The sequence below is a fragment of the Pholcus phalangioides genome, unplaced genomic scaffold (genome assembly GCF_987345545.1).
Source record: "Pholcus phalangioides strain wild (caught in Gottingen) unplaced genomic scaffold, Ppha-v1.0 ptg000042l_1, whole genome shotgun sequence".
NCBI classification, from domain to species: Eukaryota; Metazoa; Arthropoda; class Arachnida; order Araneae; family Pholcidae; genus Pholcus; species Pholcus phalangioides.
The window spans coordinates 32,247,041-32,270,676 of NW_028301628.1; the positions used below are offsets into that span (position 1 = coordinate 32,247,041).

General features: G+C 36.9%; 1 protein-coding gene across 2 annotated transcripts in view; it reads left to right on the plus strand.

Annotated features, from left to right (window-relative positions):
• The window catches only part of LOC149064900 (uncharacterized), a 117,350-nt gene that overhangs the window by 89,835 nt on the left and 3,879 nt on the right, over positions 1–23,636 (plus strand). For both annotated transcript variants that reach the window (XM_089255487.1, XM_089255486.1), the window contains 16 exons: positions 7,277–7,350; positions 8,808–8,949; positions 9,100–9,302; positions 10,281–10,353; positions 10,532–10,582; positions 12,268–12,340; positions 12,445–12,559; positions 12,917–12,963; positions 13,168–13,331; positions 13,981–14,052; positions 15,115–15,176; positions 16,388–16,461; positions 18,066–18,158; positions 18,511–18,625; positions 18,854–18,958; positions 19,491–19,602. In XM_089255487.1, the coding sequence (XP_089111613.1) occupies positions 7,277–7,350; positions 8,808–8,949; positions 9,100–9,302; positions 10,281–10,353; positions 10,532–10,582; positions 12,268–12,340; positions 12,445–12,559; positions 12,917–12,963; positions 13,168–13,331; positions 13,981–14,052; positions 15,115–15,176; positions 16,388–16,461; positions 18,066–18,158; positions 18,511–18,625; positions 18,854–18,958; positions 19,491–19,602 (1,575 nt within the window). The remainder of the gene's footprint in view (positions 1–7,276; positions 7,351–8,807; positions 8,950–9,099; positions 9,303–10,280; positions 10,354–10,531; positions 10,583–12,267; positions 12,341–12,444; positions 12,560–12,916; positions 12,964–13,167; positions 13,332–13,980; positions 14,053–15,114; positions 15,177–16,387; positions 16,462–18,065; positions 18,159–18,510; positions 18,626–18,853; positions 18,959–19,490; positions 19,603–23,636) is intronic.

Below are 23,636 nucleotides of genomic sequence, written 5' to 3' on the forward strand. Positions count from 1 at the left end.
CTGGGATATCATGGGAGAAAACAAAATCTTTTTCAGAGGGCATTATAGCAGTGCCGTCTCAAGAGCATCATGGGCCCCCCAGGCCAAGTGCTTTTTCTGACGCCCTACCTGGCGAATTCTCGAAAAATTCAGCTACTTTTCATTTTTCTGAGGCCCCCTTCTCTTGAGGCACCCCCGGGTGGCCCGGTGACAGACGGCAGTGTCGAATTATAAATGCAATGGCTATAATTACTTATTGGCAATAAAAGCCTGAGCTTTGTACGGGTCAGTTATGAATTCTTGTCACTTGCAGACCAATGGAATTAAGTGAGCTTTTTTTTGCGCGGACCGGCATAAAACATTTTTTAGTCTGGGTCGCCTGCTGCAACCTATTGGATGGAAAAGAAACTATTTGTAATAATTCCTAAAATAAAATGTTTATTGACTTCAAACCGAAGTCCAGCAAGAAAATGAGCAGTATATGGCATGAAACTGTAATTTTTTTTACTTTTATGCTGTATATAATGTGCAAATATTTATCTGTATAAGTTTTTTATATGTACCAAAATACCAGTTACTATGTTCTTTGGTGTTTATAAAAAATTATATAACAGGACGTCCCGGACCCGGACGTCCGCGCGTGTGTGTGGCTACTCTTTTTTTTTTTATAAAACCATTATCATACTTGAAGAGCCGCCACATTGTTTTGTTGTTTTTTTATTCCCAAATTACATTCTGGGATTGGGACGGGAGGGGGGCTCTGAAAGTTCGGAGCCAGGTGCGCCCGCACCTGTCGCACATCCGTGAGGACGTCTCTGGTGTCAATGATGGAAATGCATTGAAGTGTAAGTCTCTGGATTTTTCCATTCCTGAACCGTTTACCGAAAAACACGCTCACAACTTTTCTGGTTGACACATTTGCAGGGGCGGCTGGAACTCACCTGCCACCCCACCGCAAAGCCTCATTTGCCACCCCTAAAGACGACCCTGGTGGTTAAATTTTTTAGTTAGTCTCAAATCTCCAACATAGAAGTCAACATTAACACCAAAATATTTACTGCAAAGTTCTCACGGCAGAAACTAGGGTCCTGGTGCTCCAATCTTTGAGAACTGGAATTCTTTCTTTGCGGGCTCCCGAAAAATTACTGAATAGGAAGGGGGGGGGGGGGAGCACCAAAATGCGTATTTGCCCCTTGTGATATAGTTCATTCATTGTTCTGGTATAACGGCCCCCAAGCCCTGTCTGTTCCCTCAACATCTTTCGAGGCATGGTTTAAAAAAAAAGTGAAGCTTGTGGTGTTTTGTGAATTTTTATTATTGGAATACTCTGAAAATCAAAAAGTATCTTAACAAAAGCCGCCCGGGTGCATCGTACCCCCTTTCACCCTGGTTTTTAAACCACAGTCGCATATATATTAATTCCTCTTTTGGATTCTCGTTCGCTTGTATTTCCCTAACCTTGGTAAATATTTTGAAACGTCTGGAAAACGTCAAAATTCTGGGGGAAACTCGTCTTAAGGAGAAAAAAAGAAGTACAAAATGATAGAGATTTTTTTTCCCCTAATATCTACAGTGAAAGGAAAGAGAGAGAAAAAAACACCAAACCACCGACCGCCTCGTGGACCTCTTCTAAATCTTAAGGATGGTGCTGCCAGTTGTTGCTGAGCACAGCAGAGATAGATCAACGACGTTGATGATGTTGAAGGTTTGTTTTTTCCTCTGTGTCTCTTAAGTCATCGCCCGTTCCCCCTCAAAGCATAGCTTAACATGGCATCCCGACTATAAATAGCACGGAAAAAGTCCTGCACCTATTGCTGCGATATTCGGAAATCGCTCCCGTCCTCAATCTTTTAAGATGTGCCGCCGCGAAACTCTAACGGAACGAACAACAGTGCGGTTTTGGCGCAACAGCTCGTAAAATAAGAAGAAAAGTGACGAGGTCAAGGCCTCTTCAAACTCTTCTGATTCTTCTTTTCAGGTTTTTTGAAAACACTATTCAGTGCATCAAAAGTCTTTGAACGAAAAACAACGTGTTTCGCTGAATATTGATGCTGAGATGAAGTTTAGAAAGAAAAGCTTGTTGTCTCCATCGGGAATCAAACCCTGGTCCTCTTGCAAATGCCACCTGGAGCCCTAGGGCTAAGTAGGGGGGGGGCGGCGGCGTTAGTCTGTCTCTTTGTACGGTGCATGTTATGATAAGAACAGAAATAGGTGTGAGTGTTGTGTGTTAGATCAAGAGTGCTAAATCTTTAATAAAGTTCCGACCACTTCGTCGATTTGAAAACATGTCGCGGGCCATTAAATTGAGAAGTCCGGAACAGCACCGACGGTCACTCAAGTGATCTGTGAATGTACCGCGATTCCTTAAAGTACTCTGGACCTGTGCCGCGATGTTCAGTAAATATATGCTGCGTATCACTGAAATGATCTGGGAATGTTCCGCGCGTCACTTGGGTGGTCTGGAACTATTCCGCGGATCAGTTAAGTGATCTGAGAATTTGTCGCTGGACACTAATGTGATCTGGAACTGTGTCGCGGTGATCTGTAAATGTATCCCAGGTTACTAGGTGATAATGTTACTAGAGTGGTCTGCAAATGTTATGCGGATCATTTCTGTGAAGTGTAAATGAACGGACATATTGGAAAGGCACCGCTTAGTTCATTTTCACAAAACTGGGGTTCAGGTCGTAAGCCACATCACATGATTCTGAGAGCCCACGGACCATGCTCCGAGCACATGGCCCCTGCAAAGGTGAGGCTGACAGGGCTCTGGCCCATGGGACCCGAGATGAAGGACCCGCCAAAAATCCTAGCCTAGGGGCCGTTTTAAGGTATGTAGACGGGCTGTGGTTGAGCATGTAAGTGTTAGAGCGCGTGCCCGGATCGCTTCTCTTTCCAAACCACATCTCAAATCCTCTTTCTTTGATATGCTTTTTGTAGTGCTAAGAAAATAACATCCGTCCCTACTACTTTGTTCATAGGTGAGACATTCAGAATTCTTTTCCATCGCGATATCTACCTTCGAGGTCACTACACTTATGTTATAGATAAAATTATAGGGAAAAGGTTGAAATATTTCGGTTTGATGGAAGGAAGATTCAAACGGGAACCACGTTCTGACTACTTTACATCTTTTGGTTCAGAAAGCGGGAAATGCGATCTTCACGAGGCAGAAAAGACACAAAAGATATCAGAAGTTCATTCACCACGTCGTTGGGCAAAAGACCAACTAACCATTTGTTTGAATCTCTAGAGGCCATGTCGCAATTTCTTTTTTGGATAGGATTGTCGCATACCTTTCTCGCTTGATACGATGTGCCAACGTCTGGCATAATTGAAATAATATATATATACATAAGTTGAAAACATCAAATTCCTCGAAACGCATTTGTTCAACGCAATACTGTAGTAGGCCTACTCTCAAATCAGAAAATTGGAGGTTGTGCAATAAATAACAGAGGTTGCTTGCAATGCGTATTATTTTTACTGCGATGGAAATTATCTATATTATCATATTAATATTCCGTTTTGACGTAGTGTATCTTCAGGGATTTTCCTTCTTTCGAACCGAGCGCAAATTCGGTCTATCGCCATGAGCGATTCACTGCCAATTCAGTTGCGACTGACTGTGTGAGTGCCCGAGTGGCGTCGTGGTAAGATGCTCGTCTTCCACTATGAAGGTTGCCATCAACGTCCATGGGTTCGAATCTTTGCATAGAACGTTAGAAGCAAGTTCTTTACCTACCGAACCTGGGGCGACCACCGATGGATGGAGCCTTCATTTCCCACCCAACTCCTCTGGTTGGAAATTGCCGTATGGCGATATATGACCGGAGTTGGTGTGCGGTAAAGCAGACTGAATGAGTGAGTATCTAACAGTCCGAGTGCATAACTAGTGATGAGTGGGAAGTTTTAGTGCTGCCATCTATATTCCAAATTGTCAGTGAAGTGTTATGATTGAATATTCGTAAAATTGTGGGTCTTTCGCTTTTTCAGCCGAGACTTTTTGTGTACAGAGCAGCTATTTTTATATAGGAACTACGACAAAAATGCTCGTTCTTTTTTTAATCACTAGCGAAGCTTGCTTTACGAACTTGAATGATTAGTTCCAGAAATAAGTATCATATATTGTGTTCGAGACCTGTAGTTATCTGAATTTTCTGAAGAAATATCGTCAGCCCAGTTATCGATATCGTTAAGAGATAAAATTTTATCCCGGAACGCTTTTCGGGAGCCCGTGGGCCAGGGCTTGCGCACCTCCTGCTCTTTAAACTTAAATTTTTAGAGAATTCACGGAATCGTCTTCGTGGAAAGTGATGAATGCAGATTTGGAAAATTTAAAGAAATTTTACTTCACCTTAGATCACCATATGGCCCGCAACCCTTCCCCCACCCGTAATTTTAGCAATCCCGAATTTTTTTGTATGAAAATGTCCCGTTATATTTCCCGTATTTTCTACGAAGCTGACTTGCATTTTGATCCTTTACTGGAATCAAGGATTTAAATGATTTTTTTCCAACTCACTGGTTATATATTATGATAATTATTATTGAAAATACAAATATTTATATCACATAATTGGTATTTGTCACGTTTAACGGGTTTTTTTTTATGATACATAACAATTTTTCTACAGAATTTTATTGCTAAATTTTATATCATAAATCCACTTTTCTCGAAGTAACTTTCCTCTTGGAAACGATCTTAAAACCCCCTGAAAGTTCAACTTTAAGGGCTGCCCTCTGACGAAAAATCCCAAAGTTCATATACACCATAACTAATTTTTTTAAAACCATTTCTAACTACAGGGTGATCAGCGAATAAGCCCTTATTTCAAAATTAAATATCTCTACAACAAAGATCAATAGAATTATGCGGTAAACGGTACGTTTATTAGCAAAACTGTAAGAATGTTGTACAGAAATTTCAAAAATTTAGTTTTTTTTTTAATTTTTAAAAATTAAGGAAAAAAAAAACTGGAGATTTTGGGGTTCCGAAAATCCTCATTTGTGTGAAGAGAAACCACTGCATTCGCCTAAAGTTACTGCATGGGCTGTGGCATGTGCCATGTGTGCTGACAAATTGTTCCAAAATTGTAACGTAACGTTCAGTAGTAATCGTTTCTCACACGAAGAAGGGGCCGATAATGCCTCTGGCGCATACAGCAACCCATGCAGTAACTTTAGGCGAAAGCAGTGGTTTCCTCTTCACACAAATGAGGATTTTCGGAACCCCAAAATCTCCAGTTTTGTTTTTTCCTTAATTTTAAAAAATTAAAAAACAACTAAATTTTCGAAATTTCTGTACAACATTCTTACAGTTTTGCTAATAAACGTACCGTTTACCGCATAATTCTATTGATCTTTGTTGTAGAGATATTTAATTTTGAAATAAGGGCTTATTCGCGCCTAATCACCCTGTAAAAACTTACACAATCGCTCAAGTCAGAGCTTAACTCCCTGACGTAGAAAAAAATCTACAATAACAAAAAAGCAACCACCACATTTGCGCATACAGGGTCTCAAAAGGGATATGATTTTTTTCAAATTATCATTTTTATGCAAATTATATGTATTGAAATTATATATATACTAGGGGGGGGGGCTCTGCCCCCTGCCGCCTTTGGCGGCCAACCCCCACCCCCCACTTCTCTTCACAACATATCTTGTTTATTTCGTCCCACTTCATCAGCGTGCTATGGAAAGAGACGTGTGAAAGCACCAGCTTACTGAAGAAGCGAATTTTAATAAAAATAATGATAAAGCAACAAAAAACAAATGAGATTCATCAAGCACCCCCAGAAACTGGGGCCCCAGATTCAATTCGCTGAATTTTAGTGGGGCTCACACTGGATATATCTCGGGCTACCGATGTGTTGCAAATTTTACAATGTTAAACAAAAAAAATCAATGAGATACATCCAGTGGCCCCGAACCTATCAACATTCCCATGGAGCACTGACCTGGAAGCTTGTCGGACACACCCCTGTAAGGGGCCACGAAAATTTTTCATTTTTTTCAATTTTGCAACGAATAAAATCCAGGGCCCCCAACCAATTACCCGGGACACCAATTCACATACTTTTAGTGGTGCCCCAGACTGGCTTGATCTCGGGCCTCCGCTGTTGCGAATTCTGCAACAGAAAAGAATGAGATTCATCCAGGGCCCCCAAAATGAAACTTGTACACATGGGGCCCCGACTTGGAAGCTTGTCGGTCATCCCCCGGTGAGAATGCCATGAAAAATTTTCATTTGTATTCGTTTTACCAACGAATAAAATCCAGGACCACCCACGCAACTACCCGTGACCGAATTCGCAAATTTTTTGGAGTCCCCAGACTGGATATATCTTGTGCTTCCGCTATCGCAAATTTTTCAACGTTAAAGCATAAAGCAGTAAGAAAACAATGAGATCCATCAAGGGCCCCTGGAAATGGAAACTTTTAACTTTCCCATGAAGGTATACGTACAATCCCCCCGGGTACCCCGACCCTGTGTGTTGGGAGCACTGTTGTTATATGTATATTATACATATACATACTTCTCGGCATGACACCCCCTCCCTCCCCCACAAGGGCAGGGCTGACAGGACCAGAACGATTCTTATCACTTTTTGATTTTTCACACTATAAATTAACCATAGAGGGGGGGCCCTGAAAAGCTGGTTTGGGGGCTCGCCATCGAAATTCTAGCCTATAGGTCCTGCTGTAGGATATGGGAGCCTCTCGGTACATGCACATAACATAGTCCCGATGGGTCAGATGGGTCCCAATATGTGCTAGAGTTAAATGAATACTTGACCCAAAATCGTAACCGACTTCCGTAACACAAAAACGTAACAGATTTCCGTCACTCAAAAACTTCACCCACTTCCGTCACTCGGTTGCTTAGTAACAGGCCCTTTTCGAGTTTGTGATTTTATATTATAGAGTAGATATACCACGTGTACAAATTGGGGAAAAAAATAAAGTAGAGAATCTGTCAGCAGAAATATTAGGGGCTGAACAAATTTTATTCAGCTCTGAGTAAATGTTTCAAAAAGCTGTAAAAAAAGGTTTGAATAAAGGGTTGCACATTCATCGAAATTTGCTTCTTCCCATTCATAAATAATTGCAGAAATTCTAATTCAATTTTACGGGAATCAAACGAAGTTCTCTCGCAAATTATTAGAAATGATTTTCTGGTTTGAGCTCATTGCCTAGGGGGTGATTTTGGGTATTGCGTACAAATATTCCCCTTTGCAAGTATATTTTTCTGTCTAAAATGGCATTAATTTCATTTCATTTTGTGTTCTAGCACCATCCTATACAAATAATGTATCCAGTACCATCTATGACAGTGCCAAATTTTCCAGTCCCAAGGGTTACCAGGTATTTCTTTCACGTACTAATTGTTACATTAGATTATTAATTTAGTATTTCATAATGAGTTTTCTAAATGCATCTGAAGATAATTTTTAGATGCGATCACAGGTGCCTTGAAAATTTATAATTATTTTATTCGACAAATTTATGAATAATTTAAAAATACACATATACACTCAAACTCGCGGTTATAACGACGCCTTCACTATGACGTTAATAACTGGTGGTTCCCGACTTATTCCCATGGAGAATGGTGTTAATGAGCTTTGCTCATAATGTCGATGAAAATGCAAATAACCTCAGATATAATGACACATTTTTATCTCTTTTGATGATGTTTTCGTAGGAAATTCCTAGAATTGCAACCATTGAGGGAATGTTTGTCTTTTACTCTATTGTGTTAATCTGCTTAAGATTGAAGGGAAATAAAATGATTATTACAGTAAGAGCTCGGTATAACGTTAATCACTTCTAACATTACCCTCATTTATAAGGTCAGTTTTTGAAAGTTCTTTCTGTGTAAATAGCTTGCTTGTCTCTGGTTATTAAGTCACCCTGCTAATGAAGTAATTTCTATTCATTCTCCAGGGGCGACATTATACCAACTGTACAAGATTGATGCTCTGACTTGTTCATTAAATGACGTGACAAAATATAATACAATGCCCGTAAAAAATATTCATGTTTATCTTATCTAAGTATAGATGGCCGCTCTCGATTTACCCCAACATGTTTATCATAATTCTTTTTAAACTTGCCAATTGTGTTTTAGAATTTACAACCCCCAGGGGTAAGCTATTCTATTTATTCACAACCCTATTATAGAAAAACTCCCTGCGATACAACCTAGAATTGTATCTTACCAATCTATACTGGTATCTCCTTGTCAAAGCAGTCGATTGACAGTGTATTAATGATTCATGGTCTATCCTATCCATCCCGCTGAAAATTTAGAACACTTCTATTATATCCCCCGACACCTGCGTTCTTCCAATGTAAACATATTTAAAAAAAGAAGTCCCTCTTCATAACTCAAGCCCCATGTGCCAACAAAGACACGCGTAGCTCTTCGCTGCACCCCTTCAACCAAGTCTATGTCCCTCTGTAGGTATGGTCTCCCGTCCAGGATCAACTAATCCTTAGAAAAGCAGACGAATGGCTTTAAGAGAACGTGAAATGACCGTTTTGAAATGAATCATCAGGTCAATTAATTTTTCCTTTTCCCTTTTTTTAGAGGTTTAAAAATTAATAAAAAATATGTTTTTAATTAAAATTTTTTAAATCGAAACTTCATGCTTTTCAAAACCATCAACAAACACAAATTTAGTAATTGAAATGCTAATTACTAATTATTTTTCTAAATTATGCCGAAAATCACCATGACATGCTATTTCATCATAGCCAGATGACCGGTTAAAAGAAATTTTCATGATATTCATCGGTGCATTTATTCCCCTTTATAGAAACAGAATGGTTTTCAAAATGGCTCTTCAGAATCCCATAGAAGTGGAATGTATTCTCCGACGTCTCCTTCAAAATCTCCCGTTGGTGACACGAAAGATACAAATTTGGAGTCCAAATTTTCTGCTCAGACAGTAATTACAGGTAAATTAGACTAAGATATATATATTTTTTTCCAAATGTAATTTTATAGTTTTCATTTGAAACAAATGTTAAAAAATCATCAGTCAAACCTTAACTGGATAGAAACAGATGGTGAGGCTGAAATCGAATGATTTTTTTTTTCAATTGCAGATCAACCTCCACCGCCTGGTGCAGTATTGGTCGATTCAAAGGTTACAGTCGAAGGAGACAAGATTCACACAGACAGATACTATGCTTTACCAGTCAAAGAGGTGCTGAAAGAAAAGACCACAACAACCAAGTTCATTGCTGCTCCAGAGAAATACGAAGGCATTGGACCAACTGAAGAGGGCATCCCTTTGGCTTTGAGACAGGTGAGAAATTAAATGTTAATGTGTTTTCTGATCCAAAAATATCCACATTTTTATATAGGAATGTGTACGAGGTTCATATTCGGTTAAGTAGTAGTAGTGGTTCTCCAACTTCGAGACACAAATGTAGCCCTAGTCTCACATTTAAAAAAGTCATTCCACAGAGAACACGGAGACTTTTAGCATGATACTTACATAACATGAAAATTCAAGCATTTACCATTTTTACTTCAAAATATGGAAGATGGCAGCTCCAGCAGAACATGAAATAAGGGAAACTCTGATAATACATATAAATATGTACATTAGGGCGACCCGACGTTCTCTTTTTTTAGGAGGACAGGGCCTCCTTTTTGATGTCATTTCAAGTGTCCGTGTCCTCCTACGTTTTGGAAAAAATTCACCTTTTTGTCCTTTTCAGGTTTCCGGAATATTCTTTTCTTTCTTTTTTTTTCTTCGTAAGAAATATATATTTTTTCCACTTTGAAGCGTATCCCATCAATGATGTGAGTGTTTTTGTGGTTTTTTTCCATTGACCAATAGCCGTCGAAATTCCCAGAATTTTGTTTGTTTTTTTGCAGTTCTCTCTTAGAATCGGAAAAAAATTATTGTTTTGGCTGTTTATATTGGTCATAACAGTGTGCACCATCTGTTGTGGAAAGTTGTGTTACCAGTGCCCACCAATGAGATGAGTAAGAAAAAGATGCCCGTAACAAATATGGATGTCATATATTTATAAAATACAGCAGCCCTCCCCAGTTAGGAATGCAATTATAGAAACTAAAAACTATATATATATATATATATATATATATATATATATATATAAAATATAATATCAATAAAAAGATTAATGGTCGTCTTATTCTAAGTACGGATAAGCTTCTCGATTTACCCCGAGTTTGTCCTGATAAATTTATTAGTATTTTTATGTATTTATTCTAAACATAATTATACTTTAACAATTTTTGTCATTTACAGAGTGTGAAAAAAGAAAATATGAGTGACTGGTACAAAACGATGTACAAGACCTTACACAAAATTGATAATGAAGGTTGGTTATTATGTTATTGCGCTGATTTATTTACGTTCCAAAACAACTGGAATGTGAGAAATATAATTAATTCATTAATGCGATAGAAAATACATTTTTGTAAAAGATAGATTTTATAAATAAGTATTATTCATAAATTTTTTCATTATTATATATATTTATTGCAATTGTTCTTTAGGAGACTCGTACGTCATCGGCTATACATCTGATCCTGAACTGAAAAAAGAGGGTAATGTTTTTTTCTCGGTTAAACTTGTGTTTTAAGACTATTTTTTTCAGTAGAAAGCCTATTCAATTTAAGTTTGACTCCTTCCATTGTCAAACGCAATCTGGGCCCGATTTCTGCATGGGCAACACGGCCATTTCCACAGGGACTCAATGTTTTAAGAGGGGGGGGGGGGCAAATTTCTAGTAGTGTGTATTTTACCCAAATTTTTATAAATTCTTTTCATTAAAATTTTGGAAAACCAAAGAATTTTCCCTAAATCACATAATACTATTACCAAAGTACCCCTTATTAGTATATATATAAACCCTATTTAATATCAATTTTAATACTGTACCGATCAGTAATAGACTTTACACAGCATGTACAGTTCACTTTAACCCCCCGACAAAAATATATTTCAATGTGTCACAGTTGTTTGTTTGATTCCTGAATTTCACATCTTTTTGACCATGGGATGATTTATGAAACGGTGACGAGAAAGTTTGATCAACATGAAATCCTGAAATCTTCGTGAAGATTCTGCATATTTGCAATGCAAAACTTTATGCATCTGATCTTGCAAACACTTTTTCCACACAAACTGAAACAATATTCATTCTTGGTTCAGGTTGGCGACACAATGTCAGAAATTTTGCCACAAAAATAACACCAGAGGTTTAGACGTTTTTTCAAATGTCGAGACATCATTGACAACATCATCGATATCAAAACTGTTCTAGAGAAAGATCATTTTTCTTATTAAAATGGATAAAATTATCATTTTGTTTGAGTCTTTTACAAGAAATACTATCATTTATTTAGCTTTATTGTGCAATGAAGCTGAGATAATTCTAAAAATAGATTTTGATGGCATTATCAATGATTTTGCTCATATGAGAGTGTGAAAAACATTCTTTGTAAGACATTTCATGAAGATTTCAACATTACATTTCTCATTTAAAATCGTGCATATCCTTTTTTTATGTTCTTACACACAAGATGTACTATATTTTCTGTGGTAAATCAAACCTCTTCGAACTACAGTCGAGGTGCCCCCCCCCCCCACCAATACCTCTTGCGCCCTATCAAGTCAAAGTCAGGCCCTGAACAGAATGTAAGATTTTAGAATCTCTAACATACCCATAGCTTTTGAAACTGAAAGGGCAAATTAACCCTAATTTGCTATAGTCTAACCCAAGAGTCCTCAATGCGTGACTTCTCGAAGTTTTTTTGCTGTGATTCACTGGCAAAAAAGCTTGTATAGTTACAAAATTGATAGAAATGCTGAAGAAAACTGCAATGAAAAAATACGTTCTGAAATCTGCGGAAGAAGTAATGTCAAATTTATTTCAAGAATGTATTTCAAAACTAGAGAGAGAAATTTCAGAATTAATGAGAAATAATTTCAGAATTAATGAGAAATAATTTCAGAATTAATGAGATATAATTTCAGAATTAATGAGAAATAGTTCTTGAAAATAAATGGCAGTTAATGAATGTTTCACAATTTCAAAATGTCAGTTTCGCAAATTTCAGATATGGCAGTTATAATGCGAATCAGGGAAATTTTGAAAAGCGCATAAAGGGTTAAATGTTATATATTGGCTCAAAGTTCAAAATGTGACTCCAATAAAATACTTAATTAGCTAAATTCATAAAGTGCAACACATGCGCTAGAATAATTTAATCTTATTTTGTCATTACAGAAAAATATTCGCCCTCAAGATATGATTTGAATGAAAATCCTGGAGATCGGAGTGTTCTGACCAACGGACCAACGTGAATACTTTTTCTTTTCTTCTAGCCTTCGCTGAGAATAGTTTTTGTATGAGCTTTTCTCTATTCATTTTGTGTAATGCTTTTTGATTTTGTTTCCTTTCCAGATCTCCTACGTATCCCGCCTCAGCAAAGTCATCCGTGAAAATTTACAGTGTGAAGCCAGGATCAATAGAAAACTACGAACCTGGTCATTCATCTGTTGTTAATGAGAAAAATAATGTACGTATACGGTTTACTCATTACACAACTATTGCAAGAATGGTTTAGATTAGGTGTTTGATAAATTATCGGGCGGAAGCATTCGACTCATACATGTTTTCAACTGCCCATTCAGCACATTCGCTGCATGTCTGAGAAAGACAGGCAACGGAAGATATTTGCTGAAATTTTCTCTAATTTAAATTGGCTTCTTGTCCTAGTGAGTTCAGATTAGTATTGTTTGTATCTGAATTGAAAAGAAATTAAAACACCTGACATGTATTTTGTCACGTGTTTTTTGACATGTGTTTCATAATTCTTTAGGGTGTTTTCGATGTTCGTGCTCTTTCGTATCTTTATACTCAAATTTCCTTTCAGATTTCAAAAAGACATCTTCCAGACATAAATGTTCCTAAAGTCTCATAGTGAGTTGATTCTATGATGTTTGTATCAAGATTTTTTTCGCTCATGCATTATATTATTTGAAAACCATAGCTACGTGTTAAATAAATATGAATTATCAAAATATATGAGTTATATGCCTAAAACAATCATTACGATAATGTCATTTTTCAAGCTTTTGCTTCAAATTATTTTTTTGGCATTCATTCAAAAATTTTAATTTTCAGTGAGATTAAAGATGGATACGAGTCAGAAACTAGTTTTCTGAAAAAGCAAAATCAGCAAAACGGCATAACCCCAGAAAACCAAAAGATCTGGTATCGCCAAGTGCAGAAAGGTGGTGACGTGCCTCCCCGTGGCCTCGGGAAACCAGCCCCAGAGAAGCCAAAAGGTACTTTCTGTTTCTGAAATTTCGTCATTTTAATTATCCATAGAAGAAGGAATGACGCAAAAAATTAATAAGCGTCAATCCAGTAACAACACTTTTGTATAGTCTGTTGAACCAGAAGAAAAAAATATATATTTTCTACTTTGTCATTGATTTATTTGTTTCCAATTTTTTTGAATGTGTAGTAGCATTTAAGCATACGATTCTCCTATCCATTCCTCCCTCTTATACTGAAATTGTATTTACAGTAAAGAGTATTGTATTATGTGTTACAGATGAGACCTATCGTTTATACACGAATCATATTTAGTGCACTTTTTCTTGCTTTTATCTTTTTTATTTAAAGTTTTGCAAGTGATTAATGAATACTTTTGACTCATCTAAAAACTTAGTACTTAAATAACAAACAAAAAATACTGCATATTCATAAGTTTAAATCTATATGCGTCTTAATACATGGTGTTTGTAATCAAACTGGCATTAGATATAAAATTTATTTTTCTGCGGAATCCTTCAAACTCCTGGTGGCTCTATGTCCCGTCAGTTTTATTGCAAACACCCTGTATTTACCGTAGATTTCTGTCAATTAGTTAATATATCTCATGAAACTAATGCGCAGAAATCTTTTCTCTTTTGTTCCAAACACATTTAGATCCTGTCATCGGCCCTCCTCCTCTTCCTCCACAGCCTTTATACAGCAACCAGCCACTTCAGTATCAAAAAGGTAAGAGCATTTTAACAGGAATAAAGCCATGATTTAAATTTAATTCTTGATACAGTGGTTCCCCGCTTAATTCATTGCCGTTGGGGCCAAACTATAAAGATGTATCGAGCGAAAAAACTTCTTGACACGAAGGAAATCTTTTAATGAGGAAAAAAATTTTGATTTCTTAAACGTAAAAATGTCATATGCTTTGAGTGGACTATATAATAATTTATAATTACAAATAACTTTCATAACACATAAATCCATGGCTCGTTGGCCAAATGTGGCCCCTTCCGAAGTGATATCACGTGGCCTGATGTTCAGCCTAATTTTGTAAAAATGAACTAAGTGGCATCTTTGCGGATCACTTAAGTAGCCTGCAACACATTCTCAGATCACTTGAGTGACTCACAGTATATTTACTGATCACTTGAGTGACCTGCAGCACAGTTCCAGAACAGTTAAGTGGTCCATGACGCATTTTCAGATCGCTTAAGTCACCTGCTGCAAAGTTTCAGATCACTTAAATGACCCATAACACATTTTTAGATCGCTCAAATGACCCGCAGCATATTTCTTGATCATTTAAGTGACTTGCGGCACGTTTCCAGATCACTCAAGTGGCCGGTGAAAAATTTTCAGATCACTTAAATGACCCACGACACAGTTTGAGTTTACTTAAACGGCCCGCAGCACATTACTATATCAGTTAAGTGACCCGCGGCATATCTATTGATCACTTGAGTGACCTCTTACAAATTTACAGATCACTTAGTAACCTGCGGCGCCATTCCAGATCATTTATTAAGAGGCCCGCGATACGTTTTCAGATCGATAAAGGAGGTCCACACACTCTCTTAAATGTTGAACGCCATCACTACCTATTTTATAATAATTATATTATTTCGTTATATTATACGTTATACATTTTAGAATATATCGGCTTGTTTTATATTTTCTTAAAACTAGGAATGTGTTGCATAAAGTAAAAGGAAAATGACGTTTGTCGATCATTTTCCAACGGAATGATTTTCATACGTGAAATTACGTTTGTTTTCACAAGTGACTTTTCTCAAATAGCTTCAAGACCCGAGACTCTACCACCTGAATATACAAACAATGCCGATAACGGTCTCTTCACGGTAAGTTTTCACGCTATTGCTCGATTGTCATTTCTATAGTGATTAGAAGTTGCTATAGTTTTATAATTTTTCCGATGAATAGTTTGTAATCCACTGGGTCTACGGACCTAGCCAGTCTGTATGTGTGTGTCTGATCCCTCGTCAATTTTACTTCCCTCTTCGATGACAAATTCTATTGTATATGCAATGAATATACAAGGACCGTAGGTAACAGGGCGCGTGACATTTTACTGGCAAACCATTGATCCTAGAGATATACTTTTAATTAGAAAAGTTTCTAAAAAAACGTGTAGCACTCAGATATGCCATTCGCGTTTCAAGGGGTTGTGTAGTTATTAAATAAAGTTTTCTCCGATGCAGTCCCGGCCCTTCACAGGGTCAATGTCTAAAATTAGCTAAAGCCGATAGAGTCCGGGCCATGTTCGGTTTGAAAGAAAAGAAAGGAAGGTAGCAGTTTGTTGAACATTTTCCCCTGGTTCATGTAACCCCTACATTTGAAATTACTATATAATTCCACATAATAATAATCAATAACATTGAGATAAATCGAGATGCTAATTCATACTTAGATGAGACAACCATACTTTTTTATGGGTATTATACTTATATTTTATCATAATTATTGGTTTCTTATTGCTCTCGTTGAGTTGCTGTATTTTTGATATATTTTAGATATTCATTCGACATCCATATTTTTTATGTGCATCTTTTCTTTTTTTTCAGCCACATTCGTTGGACATTTTGTCTGTTGTGGCCTATGTATTACATTATAAATGAAATACTGTTTCTAAATTTGTTAATATTTTTGTTTTTGTTGTCAGTAAATTATTCCGCCTATTTATTTTTTCCCCAGTGATTATTAAAATTGATATTTAATATTTATTATTAATATTCATAATTTTTGTTGACCATTAATAACTTATCTTTAACCCTTTCTAATAACCTATTTTTCCGGTCCGTTATCAAACATAGTTTTTGGCGGTCCGCAAATTATTTACCTCATTTCTGCCGGTCCATAAAATTATTCACTTATTTTCACCAGTTGGGGAGTGTGAAAATGTTAGAAAACACTGCTGTACACAGTTAAGAACGATCATAACAACAATAAATGGGGGAAAAAAATGTATACAAGAGTTTTATTTTGCTGTATTTTATTTACTGTAATATTTTTGCAGTACGATTTATTACTATCTGTGATATTTCCATTTCAGCAAAATAATGAAGCGTATGCACAGCATATGCGGCAGATTATTCAGTCAGAAATGCAGCAGAGATCGTACCGAGTGTAAGTTCTTTTTAGTGGAAAGTTCTTTTATTTGCGTTTTCTCTTTATTCCTTTTTATGACTTTTAATTGAACACCTTTTTTTTTTTCAGTTGCAGAAGGTCAGTAAAAAATTTAATGCGTTTTTTCACTGTTTCACTTATCGAAGTAATGTTGGATTTAGAGCGAATAATTTCTTTTTAAAGAAAAATTCTGCATGTATTTGCATATACAAAACCAACACTAAAACATAACTGATATTTATTACTAAAAACTAATTCTAAGCTCGATGCGAGATTCATATCCATCAAATAGGTTTTTATTTGCCACTCATTAACATCCATTTACACACAGTTGGGTCCGCTTAGAAAATTTAGATTTTGTCCATTCAAGTGCGGTATCCGCTTATCCGTTAGTACTCAATTAAGTGGAGCTAACTTTAATATTCTTCATTTATGTACAGGGAGGATGCACCCGGGCTCGGGACTTAAGTTGGACACCAAATTTTTCGAACATTTCCAGAGTTGTAAAAATGCACGTGACGTGACAAAACGCTTTTGAGCCTTACTTTGACAATGTACTGAGGGAACAGACACGACGTAGGATAGTAATATCAGAAACGATAATGTAGTTTTCCAGAAGGGCGCAAGTGTGCATTTTGGTGTCCCCCCACCCAGTAATGTTTCTGGAACGGTCAAATTAAGAGCAAAAAATAAAAATTACACACGAGGCTCTGCACCCGGGTGGCAGGTGAGCTTGAGCCACCCCCTGTTTCTGTGTGAATTAAATATTTAGTAGATGCTGAGACAAATTTTGTTGGATATCATTCCGCTATGCTGAATAAAGTATGGAAATATTATATAATATGAAGACTGATATTTGAAAATGATGAAAAGGTGTCTACAGTTTTTCTTATGGTTTGGTCCCTTCAAAATAAAAAAACTGACAGGTGCCATACCAGTTTAAGCACTTAGTGCCCGAGGGGCGCAGTGCTAAGATGCAAGAATGAACGAGAGCCAATCTCACTTTAAAAAGTCTAGTCACAGAGAGCAACAGACCTAAAAATGCCACAAATATTCAATCGTTACACTTCACTTCGGAAATATAGATGGCAGCAGGGGAAAAATGAAACAGAACACTAGATATGCACTCCGACTCTTTGGTACATACACACTTAATCTTCCGGCATAACTCACTCAATTGCCCATGGGGATAGACCTGAGCTGTGCTCGGTTTGAATGAAAAGAAAGAAAGTGGTAAGATGCTCGTCTCCCACTATAAAGGTTGCTGTCAAGGTCCACGGGTTCGAATCCAGGCAAGAACATCAGAAAAAAATTCTTTACCTACCGAGCCTGGGGCGACCTCTGATAGTTGGTGCCCACTCAACTCGACTGGTTGGAAATTGTCGTATGGCGATATTTGACCGGAGTTGGCGTGCAGTAAAGTAGTTAGTAGTAGCACGTCCAGCTCCAAAATTATGTTTTAAGAAACATAAGCATCATTGATGTGTGCAGTAATCTATTTGATTACAAATCTTTCTTCTATTGACGACATTTTGTGTATATTCGTGAATAATATCTACATTTTTGAAATCCTGAGTATAAAATTTATGTTTTTTAATTCTCAGAGCATCGCCTCAAAGTACCAAGACCTTCAGAAGAACTCCAGAGAAGAAAATTCTCGCAAGGGTTCTCTTCAACTTCAGAGCAGAGACACCAAGGTGAGTTATACAACAAGGAAGCGACAGTAAAAGTGTGATATAACAATTGCAGTTTATAGGGAGAATCCCACTATATAATGAGTGATTTGGTATCGATTGTTTGATAGATAGTCTTAAAGATACAAGAAATATTCGGTTATAGCAAGTTGAAAGTTAAGAAGCATTCACTATATGACATCAAAAATATTCTCGAAGATGTCAGTTCTTCAAGAATTTAACGTGTCTATTCTTATCATGTGGCACATGCTTCTCTTAAAAACTACTTTATGGCACTTTTAACAAAGAATGAACACAGGAAAGTCAAATCTCACCTCTTCCTTACACATGATCACATTTACTCTTTATTTTACAGAGAGGTATCCTTAACTAAAGACGACTTGGTATACATATACAGAGAGTTAGACAAAAACTGGTACGAAGGGGAATGTGATGGTTTGGTCGGAATATTCCCAATAAGTTATGTCGAGGTAAGAAATTTGACTTCTTATATACCATAATAATTATGTATCGTAAATACGGATATAATTTTTATACATTTTTTATGGTAATTAAAATATTTTTGGTTTTTTAAGATGTTCAAAATCTCAATATACTCACATACGTATATTTAAATGTTTCATTTTTTTTTTATAAATTTGCATGATCTGCATATTTTACGTTATTCATCTCCTTACAATGAGTTACATGAATTTCAGGTTTTGCCCCCAGAGCACACAAAGAAAAACGAACCGCAGGAAGGTGTCGCCAAAGTCCTTTATGATTTTCCTGCACACACCTCAGTAGAGCTGCATGCTAAGAAGGTAAGAATTTAGCAAATCGAATATGCTCTGTTCTTACGTATATGCGTACATACCAGAGATTTATTGCTTAGTTATGTACACTTAATTTTTGAAAAGTATTACTGGGATTATGTAAAGAGTGGTTATAATTTAACTGACACTACTCAGATCTATGTAGCGCTTGTTCTGGTATATGACATATTTCGTTGAAACTTTGTAAATACGAAAAATGGACCATGAGGGACAAGAAACCTGGACCCGTTAATTAATTAGCCTCAAATCATTATGTTTTTGTGAAGAAAAGAGATTTTCAGTTAAGTGTAATTCAACACATTTGTGCTTGAAGTACATCAGAACTTAATTATGTTATACTAGAAGAAATTTCTGGTTCTCCACAGGTTTTCATCAAACTACAAACATTGCCCTGTACTTCCAAAGAAAAGTAAATGAAAACATTTCATTCCAATAAATTAAGTCTATCAAGTTATATATATATCACGAAACCCCTATGTTATTTAGTGAGTATCAATTTCATCCTTGTTTGTTTCTAAAGGGTGAAGAATTACGATTAATACGCAAGGTTGATGCAAACTGGTACGAGGCGAAAATTCGAGACCGGAAAGGAATAATCCCATGTTCATACATCAGTGTGATACAAGAACCAGGTAAATTATCACGCATATATTGGCAAACAAAAATTTCCTAAAAATAGTAGTAATATCTATTAGTAGTAATACCTAATCTTTTCAATATAATAAAGATCTTATTGTTTACCTCTGTTTAATGTATAATATGCGTTCTTGTAACTTTGAATGAACAAAAGATTGGAGCTCCAATCACTACAAACTTACGATAAATTATTGAATCTTAAAATCCTGTGAGATTTTAAACTCGCCAGTAACGTCAAAGGACGATAAGTCACAAGATAAGCAAAGTCAGATGAGTCTGTGCTTCATTAAAAGGTTCAAGACACCTTCCTTATGTGGACAGTGTAGAGCCTCATTGGCTACTAAACTGCACGCATGCATCTTGCAAATATTCCACTGGGTGATTTCTAACAAATCAGTGCTGCTGGGATGTATTGTATGTATATGTGTGTGTGTGTGTGTGTGTGTGTGTGTGTGTGTGTGTGTGTGTGTGTGTGTGTGTGTGTGTGTGTGTGTGTGTGTGTGTGTTCCTGTATATAGTTTGTTCCCAACTCCTGTTCTGTATGTACTTCCCAGTAAATCTGTGGCCACTCCATAAAAAATAAATCAGTAAATCTAGTATATGAATTGAAAAAAGGACTATGGGGCTCTAATATAGAGATAGATTGATCCCAAAAAGGGCTCCCCGAGCCTAAAACAGCTGCTTCAACATACTCATAACTATCCGAGTTGTTCATTTTGTGTATAAAGGTTTGCGAACTGTCTGTTCAAATCAGAAACTTCTGATTTGACAGGTGGATGACATGGTTGCATAGAAGTGTGTGCAACTACTACTTAACCATATAGAGGGTGTTGTGTTAATGGACCGACAATCTCAGAGGGTTGTTAGGCCTTGAAGTTGGAAAATCACAGAAAACCAACTTCAGCTGATTACCACTATGCTAACAGTGGGGGTTCAAACCTAGGTCCTGGCGAGGCAAGTCCATCACAAAGCTCATTAGACCACATAGTGGCAATCAGTACATGCTGGAGCATGTTATGTGTCTGTGGTATTAAAGTAAATAAGCACGTTATAACTTTGTGTCATCAAAGTTAAGGTCTGGACACACATATCCGCACCGTGCCCGACACGTGCGTCGGCCGAGTGTAGGTCATCACGCGGTCAAAGAATAATTCTTTGCTAAGCAGTGCAGCCGTTCACACATGTCCGCACCGTAGCCGAGCATCGTCACCGCACCGCGTCCGCACCGTCACCAACTAGTTTATTTTATATTTTTACGGTGACGGTGCGGTCTCGGGAGAGAGAGAGAGAGAGAGCGCAGATTTTTTTTATAAAAGAGGAGAGAGCTCATTTATTTTATGTCGCTTCTCAATTTTCATCAATTGTTGAATTATTAATTCTGTTTATTTCTTGATTTTAATCAATTTCCGCATTATTACTTTTATTAATTCTGAATTTTCAATAATTATGGAATTATTTCTTCCGTTAATTCTAAATTTTAAAATCTATTCCGAAATTATTTATTTTATTAATTCTGAATTTTTTCTCTCTCTCTCTCTCTCATTGGTACTGAAATTATTTCTCCCAATTATTTTTAATCCCTCGATTCTAAATTTTTCATTAGTTTCGGAAACGGTTTCTCACATTAGTTTAAAATTACCCCCATCGATTTTTTTCTGTTAATTCACATTTTTGTAGTTAGTTTTTTTTTCTATGGGGTATTTCTTAGCGTTCGTGTATATTCATTCATGATGCCGATTCCCTCCTCTCCACAAAATATATGAAATCTTGTTAAAGGAGGGGGGGGGTGTGTGTTCTAAACATTTTTCGTGCCCCGAAATTGTTCAGGCGCATTTGGCCTCGGTTCTGTGGCACTAGCGTAATATGTAGAAAACATATGGATAAACATTTTCACAACTTTGATCTCAAAACCAAGTTTAAAATTATGTTTCATAGCATATAACGAAATTTTGCCGGGGAGATTTTTGTTAAAATAATAATGTAAACTTGGAAAACTAACTGGGTTTAATTTCCGATGTTTCTATAAATGAATCATTGTTTTGGTTTTAACATAAATTATATATATAAATAGAAAACGGTTCGAAAATTTTTGGGTATTTTTTTTATGTGAAAATATAGGAGACATTTTAAATTTGGTACTCACATGAGACGCAACATGTTAAGCCATAAATGCTCAACCCATGTCCTGTGCTCCAAATGTGGCCCTCGGAAGCATTTGATGCGGCTCGTGACAACAAAAAACAAAACAAACCTCTCAAGTGGTCTCAAGCATATTTCATCACTTGAGCGACTAGCGGCACACCTCCAGTTCACTTAAGTGGATCGTGATACATTTGCAGATTATCCTATTGAGTGGTTAGTGGCATATTTCCAGATCTCTCGAGTGGCCCGCGGCACGCTTGCAGATCACTTAAGCGGCACGTGACATTTCTTTTTAGATAATCTTGGAGGATCGAGGCTCATTTCTGAATAACTCAAGAAGCCCGCGAAATATTTCAAAACAATGAAGTGGCCCACACCTTCCAAAAATTTGAGCACCTTTGTGCTAAATATCTGACAAAGGTGTTTCAGCGACTGGGACTTTGGCAACGAGTGCTTTAAATTATTATCGAATACTGGAGAGGCATTATCATTGAATCAAGCCCCGGCAGACTAAACACCCCCAATCGTTATTGATTTTAATATCCATTTGCCATCTGCAGAGGAGCCAATTTTTAGTTTAGAAGATTCCGCGTACACACACAGAGTAGAAGATATGCGCGCTCTTTCGTACAATATGCTCCTACTGAGCTGAGATACACTTCTCCGAGGTGTTATCGGAATTTGACACCACCTGCCCCTACAGATGATTATATTTATGATGGCCGTTGACTCTGAATAAAAGCGAGTGAGGAAGAGAGTACCGTTATCCCCAACAGATTGTTTTAATTTATATATATAATGACTTTTTTTCTTCTCTCCCCTCTCTTTTATCACTCCGTAAATAATCTCCTCTGTCCAAACTATAAACGAGAATGTATACAGTCAAACTAAGCAAATGGCCGTCTTTTTACTTTCAGCTGCATTTAAAGATCCTATCCTTTTTTGCGGGTTTGTCACATACAAAAAAATCTATCGGAGATCAATCCAAAATAAAACAAAATAAAAATTTCTTTAGAAAACATACACGAACACATATACAGATAGATAAAAAAAATTATATATATGTATAGACTATTTACAGAAATGTTTAGAACAATTAATTATTGTTAATTTACGCTAGGGCTATTATATCCAAATCACTCTTGTTAATTAATTTACTGAACATTTTGATTACACCGAATCGGCTGCAAAGCCTTGAAGCAATCGACACAGCTTCGTTAAGCTAGTAGTCAGCATACGGTAGCGACACGGGCAACACACGGAAATGTGTGGTCTGAAGAGGAACGAGCCGAGACACGGCCAACTGACGCCCGAGCTGCGGTCCTGGCACGGTGCGGATATGTGTGTCCAGACCTTTACGTGTGCTTCGTGTTCTAATGGTGCTGCAATCTGCCTTACATATTCAAGTGAAAATGGTAATTACTTGGATTTTCATGTGTGTGAGTATGGTGTGGAGGGTCTTCTGCCCTCTGTGTGAAGAGATTTTTTTCCAATGAAGGGTTAGCTAACCAGTGCCATCTTAACACCTGAGGAGGGAGGGGGGTCTGGTTGAAAATTTTGGGAGCAAGCATGTAAGTTTACTAAAGACAAGCATCTTTAGCAAGGTGAAGGGCCTCAGAAAACTCACTTGGCCCACGGTGCTCTTAAGACGGCCATGCAGTTGACTACTTGCCAACGCTTAACTTTCTGGATCCCTGCCCTAGTGACATGCAATTAAATAGTAATTTTTTTAGCATACACCAAAGAATGTTATTATGAGAATGACTTTTATTTTAATGAAAAAAAAATGTTCTTTTGAATCAGAATGAATTGTACATCAGACATACTCTTGTTTTGAAGGAATGAATTTCAAATAAAAGTATGTTTTCTAAATTAGATTGTTTTCCCC